The sequence below is a fragment of the Misgurnus anguillicaudatus genome, chromosome 3, assembly GCF_027580225.2.
Source record: "Misgurnus anguillicaudatus chromosome 3, ASM2758022v2, whole genome shotgun sequence".
Lineage (NCBI taxonomy): Eukaryota > Metazoa > Chordata > Actinopteri > Cypriniformes > Cobitidae > Misgurnus > Misgurnus anguillicaudatus.
Window position 1 is genome coordinate 42,201,484 of NC_073339.2, and position 14,181 is coordinate 42,215,664.

General features: G+C 37.5%; 1 protein-coding gene across 3 annotated transcripts in view; it reads right to left on the bottom strand.

Moving 5' to 3' along the window:
* The window catches only part of mad1l1 (mitotic arrest deficient 1 like 1), a 117,614-nt gene extending 103,433 nt beyond the window's left edge, over nucleotides 1-14,181 (bottom strand). Inside the window, exons 1-9 of one of the 3 annotated variants that reach the window (XM_055206075.2) lie at nucleotides 14,012-14,181; nucleotides 12,871-13,033; nucleotides 9,853-9,993; nucleotides 9,265-9,444; nucleotides 6,933-7,057; nucleotides 6,724-6,805; nucleotides 6,184-6,314; nucleotides 5,961-6,075; nucleotides 5,619-5,680 (exon numbers count right to left, since the gene is read on the bottom strand). In XM_055206075.2, coding sequence (XP_055062050.2) covers nucleotides 5,619-5,680; nucleotides 5,961-6,075; nucleotides 6,184-6,314; nucleotides 6,724-6,805; nucleotides 6,933-7,057; nucleotides 9,265-9,444; nucleotides 9,853-9,993; nucleotides 12,871-13,011 — 977 coding nt within the window. In that variant the 5' untranslated portion in view covers nucleotides 13,012-13,033; nucleotides 14,012-14,181. Of the gene's footprint in view, nucleotides 1-5,618; nucleotides 5,681-5,960; nucleotides 6,076-6,183; nucleotides 6,315-6,723; nucleotides 6,806-6,932; nucleotides 7,058-9,264; nucleotides 9,445-9,852; nucleotides 9,994-12,870; nucleotides 13,034-14,006 lie in introns of all 3 variants that reach the window. The other 2 variants (XM_055206074.2, XM_055206073.2) reach the window with 2 other exon arrangements.

The following is a 14,181-nucleotide window of genomic DNA, read 5'->3' on the forward strand; positions in this document are numbered from 1 at the left end:
GCGATGCTAATGGTCTAATCAGATTCAATGGATTATGCTAAGCCATACTAAAAGTGGTAACGCCAGACCCCGGAGATCAGCTAAATGGATTCCAAAATGGTAAGAATAAAATGTTTAACTCTAAAGGAGATGAAAAATGAGCATATTTCTAAAAAAAAGTGTGTAATTGTACAAAACATGATAAGAACAATATACATCATAGGAAATAAACCTAATGTAAGTCAAATACATAAAGCACAATGAGTCCAAATAAGACACTATGTTAACCTGATCCATGTATCCGACTATCATCATGTTATATATCTGAATACTATATCTACCCCATTAAATAGTATTTGCCCAGCAGCAAATACACAAGCATCCCAAGCCATATAAAATAATAATGGATAAAAACTTGCATAAGCACTTGACAAAAAACTTTTCTACTCCCATAGGTAACAAAATCTGTAAAATTTGGTACACAGGGCTCTATTGTATTAATGTTGCTATTCTCTTGAAGCGTTCCCATAAAAGCAGATTTTAAAACAATTATGCAAATTTAGTTTACAAAATGTTATGTTGTGCTTGCTGGAAGTACTTGGAGAAGTGGCAATATATATTCAAAATGAATAATTTACATTTATAACGTAAGCAGCTAAATGCCTGGGTCATGCTTTAAATGATCATAGTGCATGTTAAATTACATTTGCAGTCATTGATTTGCATAATTAACGGAGCTGTCAGGATCAAACAAAAGGCTTGTGAACTTTATCACGCCTACAGACAGAAAGCCTCTGAATGCGTTTGCTCATGTTAGGCGATTTTTTTATATTTCCAGTGATGAAAGTGCTATATCTTACAACTGACACCTTTGTTCTGTATTCAAGATTAAACCTAATTCTGAAGATGACTGGTTCGGCGTTCAAACAAAGGCGAAATGGCTGCCAAGGGAAACATAAAGAAATGGAATCATGAGACAAATTTTCCTCTTTCCCTCTTCATTTTTTAGGAAGTTATCTCTCGTTTCCTTCGCAGCGTGACAAAATGAGCCTACGACACAAAAAGCAAAGTTCACTTTGCTTTTCTTTGCTGACACAAAACATTGAGAAGTTATGACGCTGTCTGAATCCCCATGAGCTTTTTGCTCACCCAAGTAAAGCATGAAAGAGCAGACTGAAACTATTACTTGTCATATTTATACTAATGGTGAATGTTGTGGTTTGTAGGCCTCAATGATCAATCAGAATCCAGAGTCGCTCCAGTAAAGCAAGACGGGTGTCGCTCCAGTTAAGCACGCTTTTTTTGTCAAAGCTCAAAGTGATAGATTTTGAGAGGGTCTGATTTTTTATGCTGCATTTATATGCATCCCTGGGCTTCAATGGGGAATCATGCATTCAAATGTCTTGCTCAAGGCCATATCACAACTTTAAATATGGTAAATACCTTCAGGAATGGTAAAAATTATCCGAGCTTAAACGACGTAACCTATACGAGAATTAAGATTCTGATACGTCGATGCCGCAAGCAATTGTGTGGGGTTTAAAATTAACAATGAGTACTGGATTATTACAGCAAACTTGCACAGAAATGCAAAAGGTACTTTTCTACTTTGCTCAAACACATACAGACATGGAAAATAATCATTACGGGATAATTGGATACATCTCAAGAGACAGAGTCTGTAAGCTACATCCTTAAAAAAATCATTGCAGTTTCTATTGATTGTGAAAGAAATTGCAGGTTGAAATGAACTCTTCAGCTCTTTCAGTTCTCACCATACGATATAACCAAGATCACAGGCATGCTATTTAAAATTACTGCACTTACAAGCCACGTTACAAGCATCTGTTTCCACACTTTGCATGTGACAGTGCGTCGTGACTTTGTATTGAAAGGGATCGTTCCTGTAAAAATTATCACATTTATCTCAGGAATAACTAATTGTTGTTCCAAACCCTATGACTTTCCACGGTACATGCACAAATTAGATTTAAATACGACGTTGAAGAGGAAATATTACAAGTTACAGACGTTAAACGGACACTTAATACAATACAATGAATTAAACGGCACGATTTCTGACCTGATCTGCATTCAGAGCAAGTCTTGGCAGATTTCAGGCAGTCGCAGTATATTGAATAACTGAGAGTGAATGTGTCCCACATCCCAAAAGCCATTTAAAGTAATTGTTTATATCTTTTCACATGGTCGATAAAGCGCATCAATGCCTCATATGCTCAACAGAATGTGTGCATATGCAAAAACAATGTAGACGTGTGTCGACGATTTTAGCATTTATAGCAAGCTGACCTTAAAACACTGCAAAACCAGAAAGACCATAAACAATTTTTAGCCATAACATTTTTGAATGACCACATTCATATCAGTTCATAGTTACACAGGGATGAACAGAAACAAGTTTTTCTTTAGATCAGAACACCCTCTTGTGGCTGAGCAATTTATTACACCATCCAAAACATTCCTTATTTAGGTTCATACATTTTTAAGTGTACTTAATACTATCCAACCCTGTTCCTGGAGGGCACCTGTCCTGCATATTTTTTGTTTCAACCCTACTCCAACACACCTGCAATTTTAGGAAGTCCTGAACAACTGGATTGGCAGGTGCAGGTGGGTTTGATTAGGGTTGGAAGGGCTGAAAGGGCTGAAATCTGCAGGACAGGTGCCCTCCTCCAGGGGGTCAGAGTTGTGGCTAGAAGGAATAAATTAGCTATAGCCAAAATCTTGTGAAAACTTTCCAGAAGATGGCCATTTTAATCCTAATCACCCCCAAACCTAACCCTAAACTCAACATTTCACGAGATTTAGGCCGTTCCTGTGTCCTATATAGCCAGAACCTCTGTTTTTCAGGCCAATCCTACCCCTATACCCAAAATCTCATGAGATTTGACCATAGCTGTATTCTCTCTAGCCAGAACCCAGGAACAGGGTTGGAGACTGAGCTACATCAAAATTTGATCTGTTACAAAAGTTATCCAAAAACAACATGCATCTACTTGTGGACGTATGCGGGTCTACATTTTAGTTTTTCAACGTTTTTTGGGCAAGGACCCCTAGATGAGAGAGGCATGGAGCAGGGACCCCCTGAAATTAAATGTGTAAAAGAGATATTTAAGTAAAGCCCGATTTATAGTCATGCGTAAAACTCTACGGCGTAGGTTATCCGTAGCCTGGCATGCACCTCGCAAAATTTTTAACAGCGCGTCAGTTCTGCATGGATCGCAAGTGCTGTGATTGGTCCATCAGAACCCCGACTGTCAGATAAAAACAAACTGCATCATAGGTATTTCCGTTTGCGATGGTGAAAACAAAGATGAGCCAAGTAAAGGAGTGATTTAACTCAAATTCGAACAAAAGTCGCTTTATTTACTTCCATCATTGCTGGTCTTCTCAAATCATACACAAAAAGTTGCTGTTTCTTCTTCGTTTGTGGATTAAAGGATAATTCCGGTATTTAACACTTTGAGTCTCATTTCTGGTTTGTTTTGGATGAACCACAGCGATGGACACAGAAATCCCGACAATGGGTCGTGTCCCGACCCCTCGACCCATCCAGAAGCGTCTCTTGACTGCCCCAGAACGGAAGTCAATGGCCATGCACAAACACGTCATCAAAACAACACTTAAAGTTCGTTTTCAAAACTGTGCTACTCACCGAGTGGTTCGTGGTGTTCGTTGATGATTAAAACAAGTTGTGTAGCGAAATACAGTTTCTGTCGCGTTTTATTTGGCATTTTGTAAAATTCCATTGACATCTCTTGGAAGACTGTTTGCTCGCTGATATATCACTCCGCCGCCGGGAAACAGAAAAGGGGCTGTTTACATGTGGTTGTAGTTTTTTCGCTCGGTTTTACTCAGAAGAAATTTTTCCCATAATTGTAGGGCTGGACCAGAATATTTGAATATTCGTTCCGTGGGTAGACATTCGATTTTCAGTTTTGAGATTCGAATATATATATGAATATTTTACAGTGTTAATACAGAGCTTTTGCCAAGCAGGAAGTGCCCTTCACGCTCCCACTCTATAGGTGGCGCAGAGAGACCAACATCCATAGCCAACAGCCACCAAACGCACACCAGTGGAAGAGATCTCCTCGAACAGAAAGCGCGCTTCCTGCTTTGGCATTCACGCTATTAGTGTTGTAAATAACGTTCAGTTTCTTGCAAAAACTGATTGATTTGCTTCACAAGAAGTCAATATGTCACACGGAGTTATGGGGGATTACTGTTGTATTGGATATATATGCTTTAGCTCTTAAAGTGTGGATCTGTTGACTTGCATGACGGAGCACTGGGGTTTCTGCAAAATATCTTCTGTATTGTTCTGCTGATGAAAAAAACATATTGGATGGTGTAAGTGTTATAAATAAACTTGATTTTGAAAGTATGCTACCGTTTTATTACAGTTTGTTGGACTACGTTACGTTCATTCATGCTTCAGACTCAAATATAGAGCGGAAGTATATACGCGGTTGTGAGGTATCTGAAAAAATAGTTCCACTATAGCAAATAACACGGATTGAAATCATACATTGCGCCAATATATTTGTTTTTAATCATCAACGAATACCACAAACCACTCGGTGAGTAGTACAGTTTTGAAAATGAACGTTAAGTGTTGTTTTAATGACATTTTGTGCATGGCCATTGACTTCCATTCTGAAGCAGTCAAGAGACGCTTCTGAATGAGTCGAAAAGTCAAGACACGACCCATTGTCGGGGTTTCTGTGTCCATCACTGTAGTTCATCCAAAACAAACTAGAAATGAGACTCAAAGTGTTAAATACCGGAATTATCCTTTAACATGCCAAGCTTCTTCTTCATTGACGGTCTCGCTGCTACTGTGGTTACATACGTGTGTATACTGTCTACCAGCGGTCTGCACGTGTGTTTGCACGTCAAAGCGGACGACGACGCACAACTATAACGAGACCTTAAGCAGTAAGGTATGAGGGGCTGCTTTTCGTATTAGGCACAACTATTGACCAATCAGAATCATAACTGTTTTATAAACACAAACACACAGCAATATTATTTTAAGATAGTACATTAGCACTCTAACGCATCCTGTTTCTGTACATGCATAATTTTCTCTGTATTATTTTTATTGATAAAGTAGATTTAGTTTAATTATTATTTTAAAGTATTTGCAGTGTATTACATTTTGATTTTACTGTGAGATGGATAATTACACATTTATCTGAACCTAAACATTCAGTTTATGAAGATGACTAATCATGTTGAATGGCACAAAGACTGTCTATTCTGGTGGATAGAGGCTGAGCAGAAGACGTCAGTGTAAAATGACCTTCAGTAACCATATGCATTCAAGCACATGCGCAACTTGAAGGGAACATTGGTTGATATGTTTTGTATATGTTTTACATTTTTAACACAAAAAGCTTGATTAAACATTATTTGGCAGTGTCCCCCTGTTGTTGCGCAGCGGACCCCCAGTTAAAGACCCATGGTATATAAAAACTGACAGGTATCAATCAGTCCATTTCAGACGATATGTGATGTTTGCCATCATGTGAACCCACAAGAACTTTCATTTCAAACTACCATTTTATCGTAGCAGTCCATCTGCTTTTTAAAAACAAGACGACAACACCTACCTAATATTAAGTCCGGTGATCTGGCCGATGTTTTCCCATGCCTTCAGTTCATGTTCCAATTTCTAAAAGATAGCAAAACACATTTACAAACAGTGAGTAAACCGTACACAACATCTGCAGTCCTAAACACTTTATGCAGAATGCACCTGCTACCAAAAAACATAAAAAATTCAAAACATAACCCATAACAATTTCTTTTAAAAAGAGTCTAATATAAGACCATCACGTCTTGGCGAGCACTCTGTACATAGGCTGTTGTTGCTACAGACATACTAAATCATTGTAAACCAGCTTGATTAGATAGATGAATAGATGGGATAGATGGACAGATAGATGGATAACCTCTTTCTCTAACTCCAGTTTAAGTTTCTCTTCCATCACTCTTTCCATTCTCTCCAATTTCCTCCTCAGGCCCTCCGTCTCCTCTTTCAGCAGGCTGCTGTTCTCTTTCGTCTCTCTGAATGGTGAGATAAAAAAGAAATGAAGAAATAAATGATCTTGACACTATTATTATCACCAATATCATCTAGATGTGCATCTACCAGACTGGTTGATTTATCTGTACCGTAAGAAAGAGTTCTCCTCCCGCAGGCGTTTAATCTCTCGCTCCAGCTCAGGAAATCGGGCCACTTCAGACTTCATGTTCTTCACGATCACAGAGTCTTGCTCCTGCAGAGCCAAACGCCTCTCCAGCTCCTGTGGACGGACAACATTGATTAAACTCTCACAGATAAAGGCCAAAGTATGGTTAATTTTTTACGAGTACACAAGTTTTCGTCATCAGATTTTGCACACTGCCAGATTTTAGAAACCCTGGGAACATTGTACGCGTAGCTTACGCATGCACATACAGGAGAATGTAGTATGTAACCCAGAAAATGTGTTGCATTTTGTCGCAATGCGTATGCGTCGAACATCTGTGTACAGGTACAAGTCAAATAAAATATGCATTGAAGGCTGTGCATTCGACCATGCACGTACGTTCGCGTACACGTAAAAAACAGACTATACTCCAGGCGTTAAGTTGTTTTAATATAACTGTCAGTGATCTGTCAGCAAAACCGTAGATATTTATACAACAATACAATAGCTGCAATAGCTGTACCTTAATCTTAAGTTCACTATCTGTGCTGGTGGACTGAGATGACTGCATGTTCTGGTACTTCTGACTCAGGTCCTGGAATTTCCTATAGGCATGAGATGTGAAAATAAAGTACATTCTGATAGATCCTATGTGTTTAATAAAATCATTAAATAAATGTGTTTTTGCATCAAACAGAGATTATGATAAAATGAGTGCACGTCTGCTCATACTTGCGCTGCACATCCAGTTGTTCCTGCAGGGCCTGGATCTCCAGGTTCTGAGTGGAGAATTTGGACTCCTGAATCTGGATCTGTTGATTGAGCCTCCGTGTCTCGTCTTTCAACTCACTGATCGTCTACAAAACAGAGAGTGTAGTGGCAAAAAGCCTTAGCTTGAATCTTCAGAGGCAAAGGTTCCAGGTGCCAAACAAAAATTACTTTATTCGCTCGAGCCAACAAAGTAAGACGATCAAAAAATCCCTCAAAGAGGTGCTAAAAGATCATCTGCCCTACCAACATCTGACTCCATTTTTATGCAGTAAGATTAAACACTTCTTTATTGACTTAATTGACCACAATTTACTTATATACAGTTTTATTAATTTATTACAGTTTATTAATTGACTTATTTACAATGTTCCACTTATATACAGTATACAAGTGGAAAATTGAGCATGTGCATATCGCAATACACACATTGCAATCATTTGCAATAACTGAGTGATTTTAATATTTCAAAAAGTTATGTTTAGTCAAAATTTTAAGTCAAAAGATTTAGAAGACAGACTGTTGAAACCGAGAGAATGAGTTTGCTTTATTTAAATATACTTTATTGTTATTATTCAAATTGATTTTAAACTCAAAGCATTACTTTATTATTGCATATCGTGTATGTTTGCTTTGAAGTTATACTGTGCACTTAAAGTTGACAAAATTACATATTATAAAACAGCTCGTTCTGGTTCTTTATTCTCATTGGTTGAAACGCGTTCTAAGCCGTGATAAAATACCCCGGTAAACCCACGGTTCAGACCGCATCACAAGTATCACTGTGCCACTGTTGCTGCGTACTGATTTATGAAAATAAACACCAGTCTTTAATCATTTTTTAATTATTCTACCTTTGCACAATTATGGCGATATCCAGATAAATGTCAATAAATATTGTTGAGTAATTTCGTCAATAAAGAGAAAACGTTCTCCGAGTTGTTTTTGTCTTATTGATATTTCCGCTATTATCCACTAGATGGCAATCTTACCCAACTTAAACACTAACGCATTCACTCGACACAACAGCGTTGTGGTGGATTTAGCGTGACGTGTAAGTTTTGATCAGGATCTGAATCTGATCTTACAAAGTTCTTCACAAAAATTGAATTATCTCTTTTAGCTGAAAATTTGAGAGGTATTATAAGAGAACAAATGAAGGTAGGATGAAACGTTTTTTGATGTTGTTGGAAAGCGGATGGACTGTTCTTTCATTTGATATTTTATGTTTATTTAAAGAAGATAATTTTTCTGTAAGGCATTCAACTAAAACTGGGTGGCAACTAGTGATGCACCGATGTATCGGCCGCCGATATTTATCGGCCGTTTTTTGATTAATTTGAAACCATCGGCATATCGGCTATAGCATGAGAAAGGCCGATACCTATTGTTTATTAATTAACTGCATAAAGAAATCCATTATATGTAAAAAAAATTGTTGTTAATTAAATAAATGCTGAATAGCAAAACCACCTTTGAAGGTTGTCATGCTGTCTTATTATATTTGTTTTAGCTTAATTTGTGCCTCTCTTATTATGTTGGTCAGTTGAATGTTAATTAGATCCAATCCATGTTCAGTAAAAATTATTTAATGCAGAAATAAACTAGCAAAAAGACCAACTATATAGTATTGTATACAAGTGTTTAATATCGGTATCGGCCAGAAGTTGTCTGTTTATATCGGTATCGGACAAAAAAAATCCTATCGGTGCATCCCTAGTGGCAACTTAAAAAAAAAACGCTGACAGGAAAGAGTTAAGCATGCTTCCAAGCATATTTGATCATCACTTCAACAGTTGCACGATATAAATGTTAATGTATATTTTAGATGAATGTTGATATATATAAATAAACACCACAGTCTTTAATCATATTTTCATTGCACCTTTGCTGCGTCTGTGTTGCTTGAGAATTGCGCTCTGTTGCAGCCACACTTGATTCTGAGGAACTACTTTGTTTGGCGGAAGAGTAATATTTGTACTAATATAATTACAACTTATTTGTGTTTTATTTTGTGAAACCCTGCTAAGCATATGATGTAACCGTTTTTATAAATGCCATAAACCCTGCAAAACAGTGGGTTACCAGTGCATTTTATAACAGCTAAGGGGGTTTAGGCAACAACGCCCCTTAGCTGTTATAAAATGCACTGGTAACCCACTGCTTTGCGGGTTTATTGCTTTATTTTCCCCTCCAGGTTATTGGACCAAAGGCACATATGACTTATTCCACTGGACCCTCAGTTGCCTTTTGCTTTTCTCCATTTAAATACATGAACACAGACACACAATCATACCTGGTCTGCCTCTGTAAGTTTGACGTCTTTTTCACTAGCTCTCTTCTGTAGATCCTCAAGGTTACGCTTCAGAGTCTTGTTGTTGTCCACTTGTTCATTAAGAGTTTGCTTTGCTTTCTCTTCTCTTTCTTCCAGACGTTTGATCTTCATCAGCAACTCCCGGTTACGGTCAACTTCCCTCTGTAAATGTAGGGCACACACAGCGGATTTGTTTTTTCACAGTAGAGATTGAACTGTGTAGTTTTAAACACTTCAAAAACACCCTAAAGGGTTTTGTTTAGGGTTCCTGTAGACCACAAATGTACATATCTACATAGCTATTTAAGTGCTTTCTTATGTGAAACTTTACGCCACAATGTGAAGACTTAAATGTCAATTACAAGTTTAATACGTAAGGCTATGGGTTTGTTCAAATTCCTAGCTATATGTTTGAATGGGACTAACCAACATACTTGTCTTACTTTGCAGGCACCACTAATAATAGAAAACAAAAAAGGTCAATATTACCAGCTTATCATTAGTCCACCTATCAAAGGGATGGTCTGACACACAGGAATACATAGGAGAACAACAAAATCCATCAATTACCTGTAAGTCTCTGGAGCTGCTGTTTGCCTCTTTCTCCAGCTCGATACGGGCCCGTTTATGACTGAGCTCCATCTGCTGTTTCTCTTGAGTGAGCTGCAGCAGGCTGGTGTGAGAACGGATGCGCTCGGCTGCCTCCTCCATCTACCAGCATTACAACATATTCAATAATCTGCTTTATGTTTAATTGTATAGTTCACATTAGGGCTGCAGCTATCGATTCTTTTTGTAATCGATTAATCTAGCACTGAATCGATCGATTAATCGAGTAATCGGATAAAATTTTTGTGTGTGTTTTTAAACAACCAAAACAAATAATGCATAACGAAAATGACATGGCTGTAAAATGTTAAAGCATTTGGCTTTTATTTCTAAAACAAAACAGAGGTATTGGCATTTGGCTGCAAAAAATAGTCTATTTATTTCCATTTTTACCCATTTAGTGTTTATAAGTGCCAGTGCCAACAATTAAGCACTTTAATTTATTAATATGCACAACAGGTTTCATGCTGTATTCTAGCCCTTACATCAAAGTAAATATCTGGTTAATGTACATGTCTACACCTGCAGCATTTACCATTACTAACAAATAATATATCATTTCTGGGTTGAGCCTATTTGCTATAGTATCAACCTGTGTGTGTGCGCGCACGTGCACACACACACACACATGCACGCGTGCTGCGCATGAGGAAGAGTGACACCCCAGTCAGACGTTTAGTTGCTTCATTGCATTTTGGTACTGCAGAAATACATACATTCATTTTCAATAGAACGCTGCATTGGGTTTGCATCACTTGCATTGCGGTGCATTTTAGGTTAAGAATCCGTTCGAAAAATCATAACATCACGTCCCGCTCTATACAGTGAATGCATGCAGCTGAAATTATTGTTGCGTGGCTACATAAAAGTTTAAGCATATGTGATGCATTACGCGATCGGTCTGACTCGCGTGAGAGAGAGACAAGGGTGCATGCATGTGTGTGAAGGGGTTCTTTTTTAAGCTTCTCTCTTGCAATTGACCGTGAATACGTTTAGTAATTAAAAACATCAAAGCTAAACATCATATCTAGTCAAACCGCATAACGACATCGCTACAAATACATTATGGGATTAAAATCAGCGGAAGCTACGTTACCTTGTTTCAGAGACGCTTGGTGACACACCAGTGGATGTGTTTCATTCCTGCAAGCCATCCGTTTTCATTTCAGATGCTGAATGTAATGTAATGATAAGAATAATGATCCCAAACTTTAGACTTTCTCTCTCTCTGCCGTTTATGGACATATTTACTCTCCGCCATCGCGCCAACTAAATTCAAAATGTATCACGCGCTATGATGTGCTTCCTGAACATTGAACAACGGTCCGTGTGAATCAGATCTCGGCGCGTGTAGGAATTTAACGAGGCTTCGAGGCAGAATTTTTGCCTCGAGGAATTTTTTGAATCGAGTTAATCGAGTAACTCGATGAATCGTTGCAGCCCTAGTTCACATATTGATTTAAATCACATTTACACTAAAAAGGATTATTTATAACATAAAATAAAATCTTACAATCTCTATACAAATGTAAAAATATCATCCAGTGAATAAATTACTTACAAGTATGTCAATAGGTTTTCCTGTAGCTGGTAGTGAATGGCACTAATAAAGCATAGGTTTGATTCCCAGGTAATGCATGTACTGATACAATATAAAGTCTGTGCATTGTGAAACACATCGGATGAAAGTGTTTCACAAATACATAAAAATTCTTCTATTACACACTGATGTATTTATTGACATTTCAGGGTTTATATGCATATAAATTGGTGCATTCAATGTTACTTTCATTTATTATTGTTGCATACTTAATCCTCTAAACCAGTGGTTTTCAAACTGGGGGCCGGGGCCCCCAGGGGGGCCGCGAGATGGTGCCAGGGGGGCCCCAGTTTTATGACATTTTATGAAATACATTAAAGGAATAGTCTACTCATTTTCAATATTAAAATATGTTATTACCTTAACTAAGAATTGTTGATACATCCCTCTATCATCTGTGTGCGTGCACGTAAGCGCTGGAGCGCGCTGCGACGCTTCGATAGCATTTAGCTTAGCCCCATTCATTCAATGGTACCATTTAGAGATAAAGTTAGAAGTGACCAAACACATCAACGTTAGTTCTACGAGCAAGTTTGGTGGTACAAAATAAAATGTAGTGCTTTTCTAAGTGGATTTAAAAGAGGAACTATATTTTATGGCGTAATAGCACTTTTGGGAGTACTTCGACTCTGCGCAGTAACACCCTCCCTCTCCCATTATGAGCAGTAACACCCTCCCTCTCCCATTATGAGAGTGAGAAGGGGAGCGGACTTTTCAGGCGAGTCGAAGTACTCCCAAAAGTGCTAATTACGCCATAAAATATAGTTCCTCTTTTAAATCCGCTTAGAAAAGCGCTACGTTTTATTTTGTACCACCAAACTTGCTCGTAGAACTACTCGTCTTAAATAGGAAAAACGTTGATGTGTTTGGTCACTTCTACCTTTATCTCTAAATGGTACCATTGAATGAATGGGGCTAAGCTAAATGCTATTGAAGCGTCGCAGCGCGCTCCAGCGCTTACGTGCACACACACAGATGATAGAGGGATGTATCAACAATTCTTAGTTAAAATAATAACATATTTTAATATTGTAAAGGAGTAGACTGTTCCTTTAATTTATCATGAATTCTTTGTAATTAAACCTAAAAAAATAAGGCTACTAACCAAAAGCACTACTTTTTTGTATAATTTAATGTTTTTTTTATTAAAATGTTGAGTTTTAGAAAAAATTTTGTCACAAATTTTCTTTGAGGGGCCGCAAAGGAATGCACCGTAGACAAGGGGGGCCGCACGCTGAAAAGGTTTGGGAACCACTGCTCTAAACTACACACCAATATTATTTAAGGATTTAAAATAGACTCTATTTTATAAAGTCACTGAGGAAGTTGAAAACTCAGATTTTATCAAGAAAAAGGAGATGAATGAAGAAAGGACTTGCCTCTACTCTTTTAGTATAAAGTTTCTGAAGGTCACTTCTGCCATAGGCTGGCTCGGCCTCCAGTACGGAGCGCTCTGATATCAAACTTTTAAAAGATTTAAGCGTGGAGATGATCGTGGTGTCATCTTCCATATCATCCATAATGACAAGATCTCTTGAAGGCCTGCCATAAAATAAATTGCATGTAAATAAATCCTCAGAGTTACAATTGATGTGCTGTGCTATTTACTAGAAAACTTTCTTCTCAAAAAATAACTTTTTAAACTGAAAGTTAAAGTCACTACCCCAAACAAAAAGTCAAAAACAATAATAAATCCAACACTAGCTCAGCCATTTTCTCATGTCAACAGTAACTCATGTCAACTTTTTGGGTACCTTTCTTATTGAGATAATTTATTAGGCATATCAATTAATCCCCTATAATCTGTTTAAAATATATGCATGCAAAAACTACTTAAAAACTGACAACACCAAGTCATATGAATAAACAGTATTTGTTTTATGGCCAACTGAGCAACTTCAACATGAATGTTGACTCTGAGTTGCCTTTTAGTCTGCAACAAATGCACAGAATATTTTGCTTACATCATCTGTCATTTTAAGATTAGAAAACTGTAAAGGTTTCTAAAAAAATGAAAGCCCCCCGCCCCCAAATGCTGTTGCTGTACACACAGATGTGCGATAACATCAGATTGTATTTATAAGCATGGCACTGAATGTTCATTATATTTATTTATCATGATTATTATGTGGTACAAAAAGGCTTTTAAACTAATTTATTATTATGTCCACGTGGTAGTACCGTTACCAGTCAAATAAAAAAAAACATTAAACTCTCCCAGTAGTTTTTATTGTCAATCTTAACACTGCCTTGTAAGATAAATTAATTCACATTGACAGTGCACACACATTTACATTTAAACCGTTTGCCTGAGGTAAAAATAAATGTTGACGCATTAATAAACGTTTTATAATGAATGCTAGCAGCTCAGTATGGTTTAGCTAGCCGTTCAGCTAACTTATCGCACTTGGAAAAAAACGTCTTAAACCGCAGAGAACTAACGTTCATAGACACAATTATTTTTTGTCAAAATTATTTTCTTTTAAAATAACAATAATGTGACAAAAGCACATACCTAACTTCTTACAGTTGTATGTCTGTCTCCCTCTCTCGTGTCTCTGGTTTGAATTTGCTGCAGTTTTGTTTTCGTTGGTTGAAAATATCAGAGCCACTGCTTCATATGTCTGAGGAAATCATAGCGCCATCTGCACAGATGGAGGTAAAACGGCCTGAAACTAATCGAAATCAAA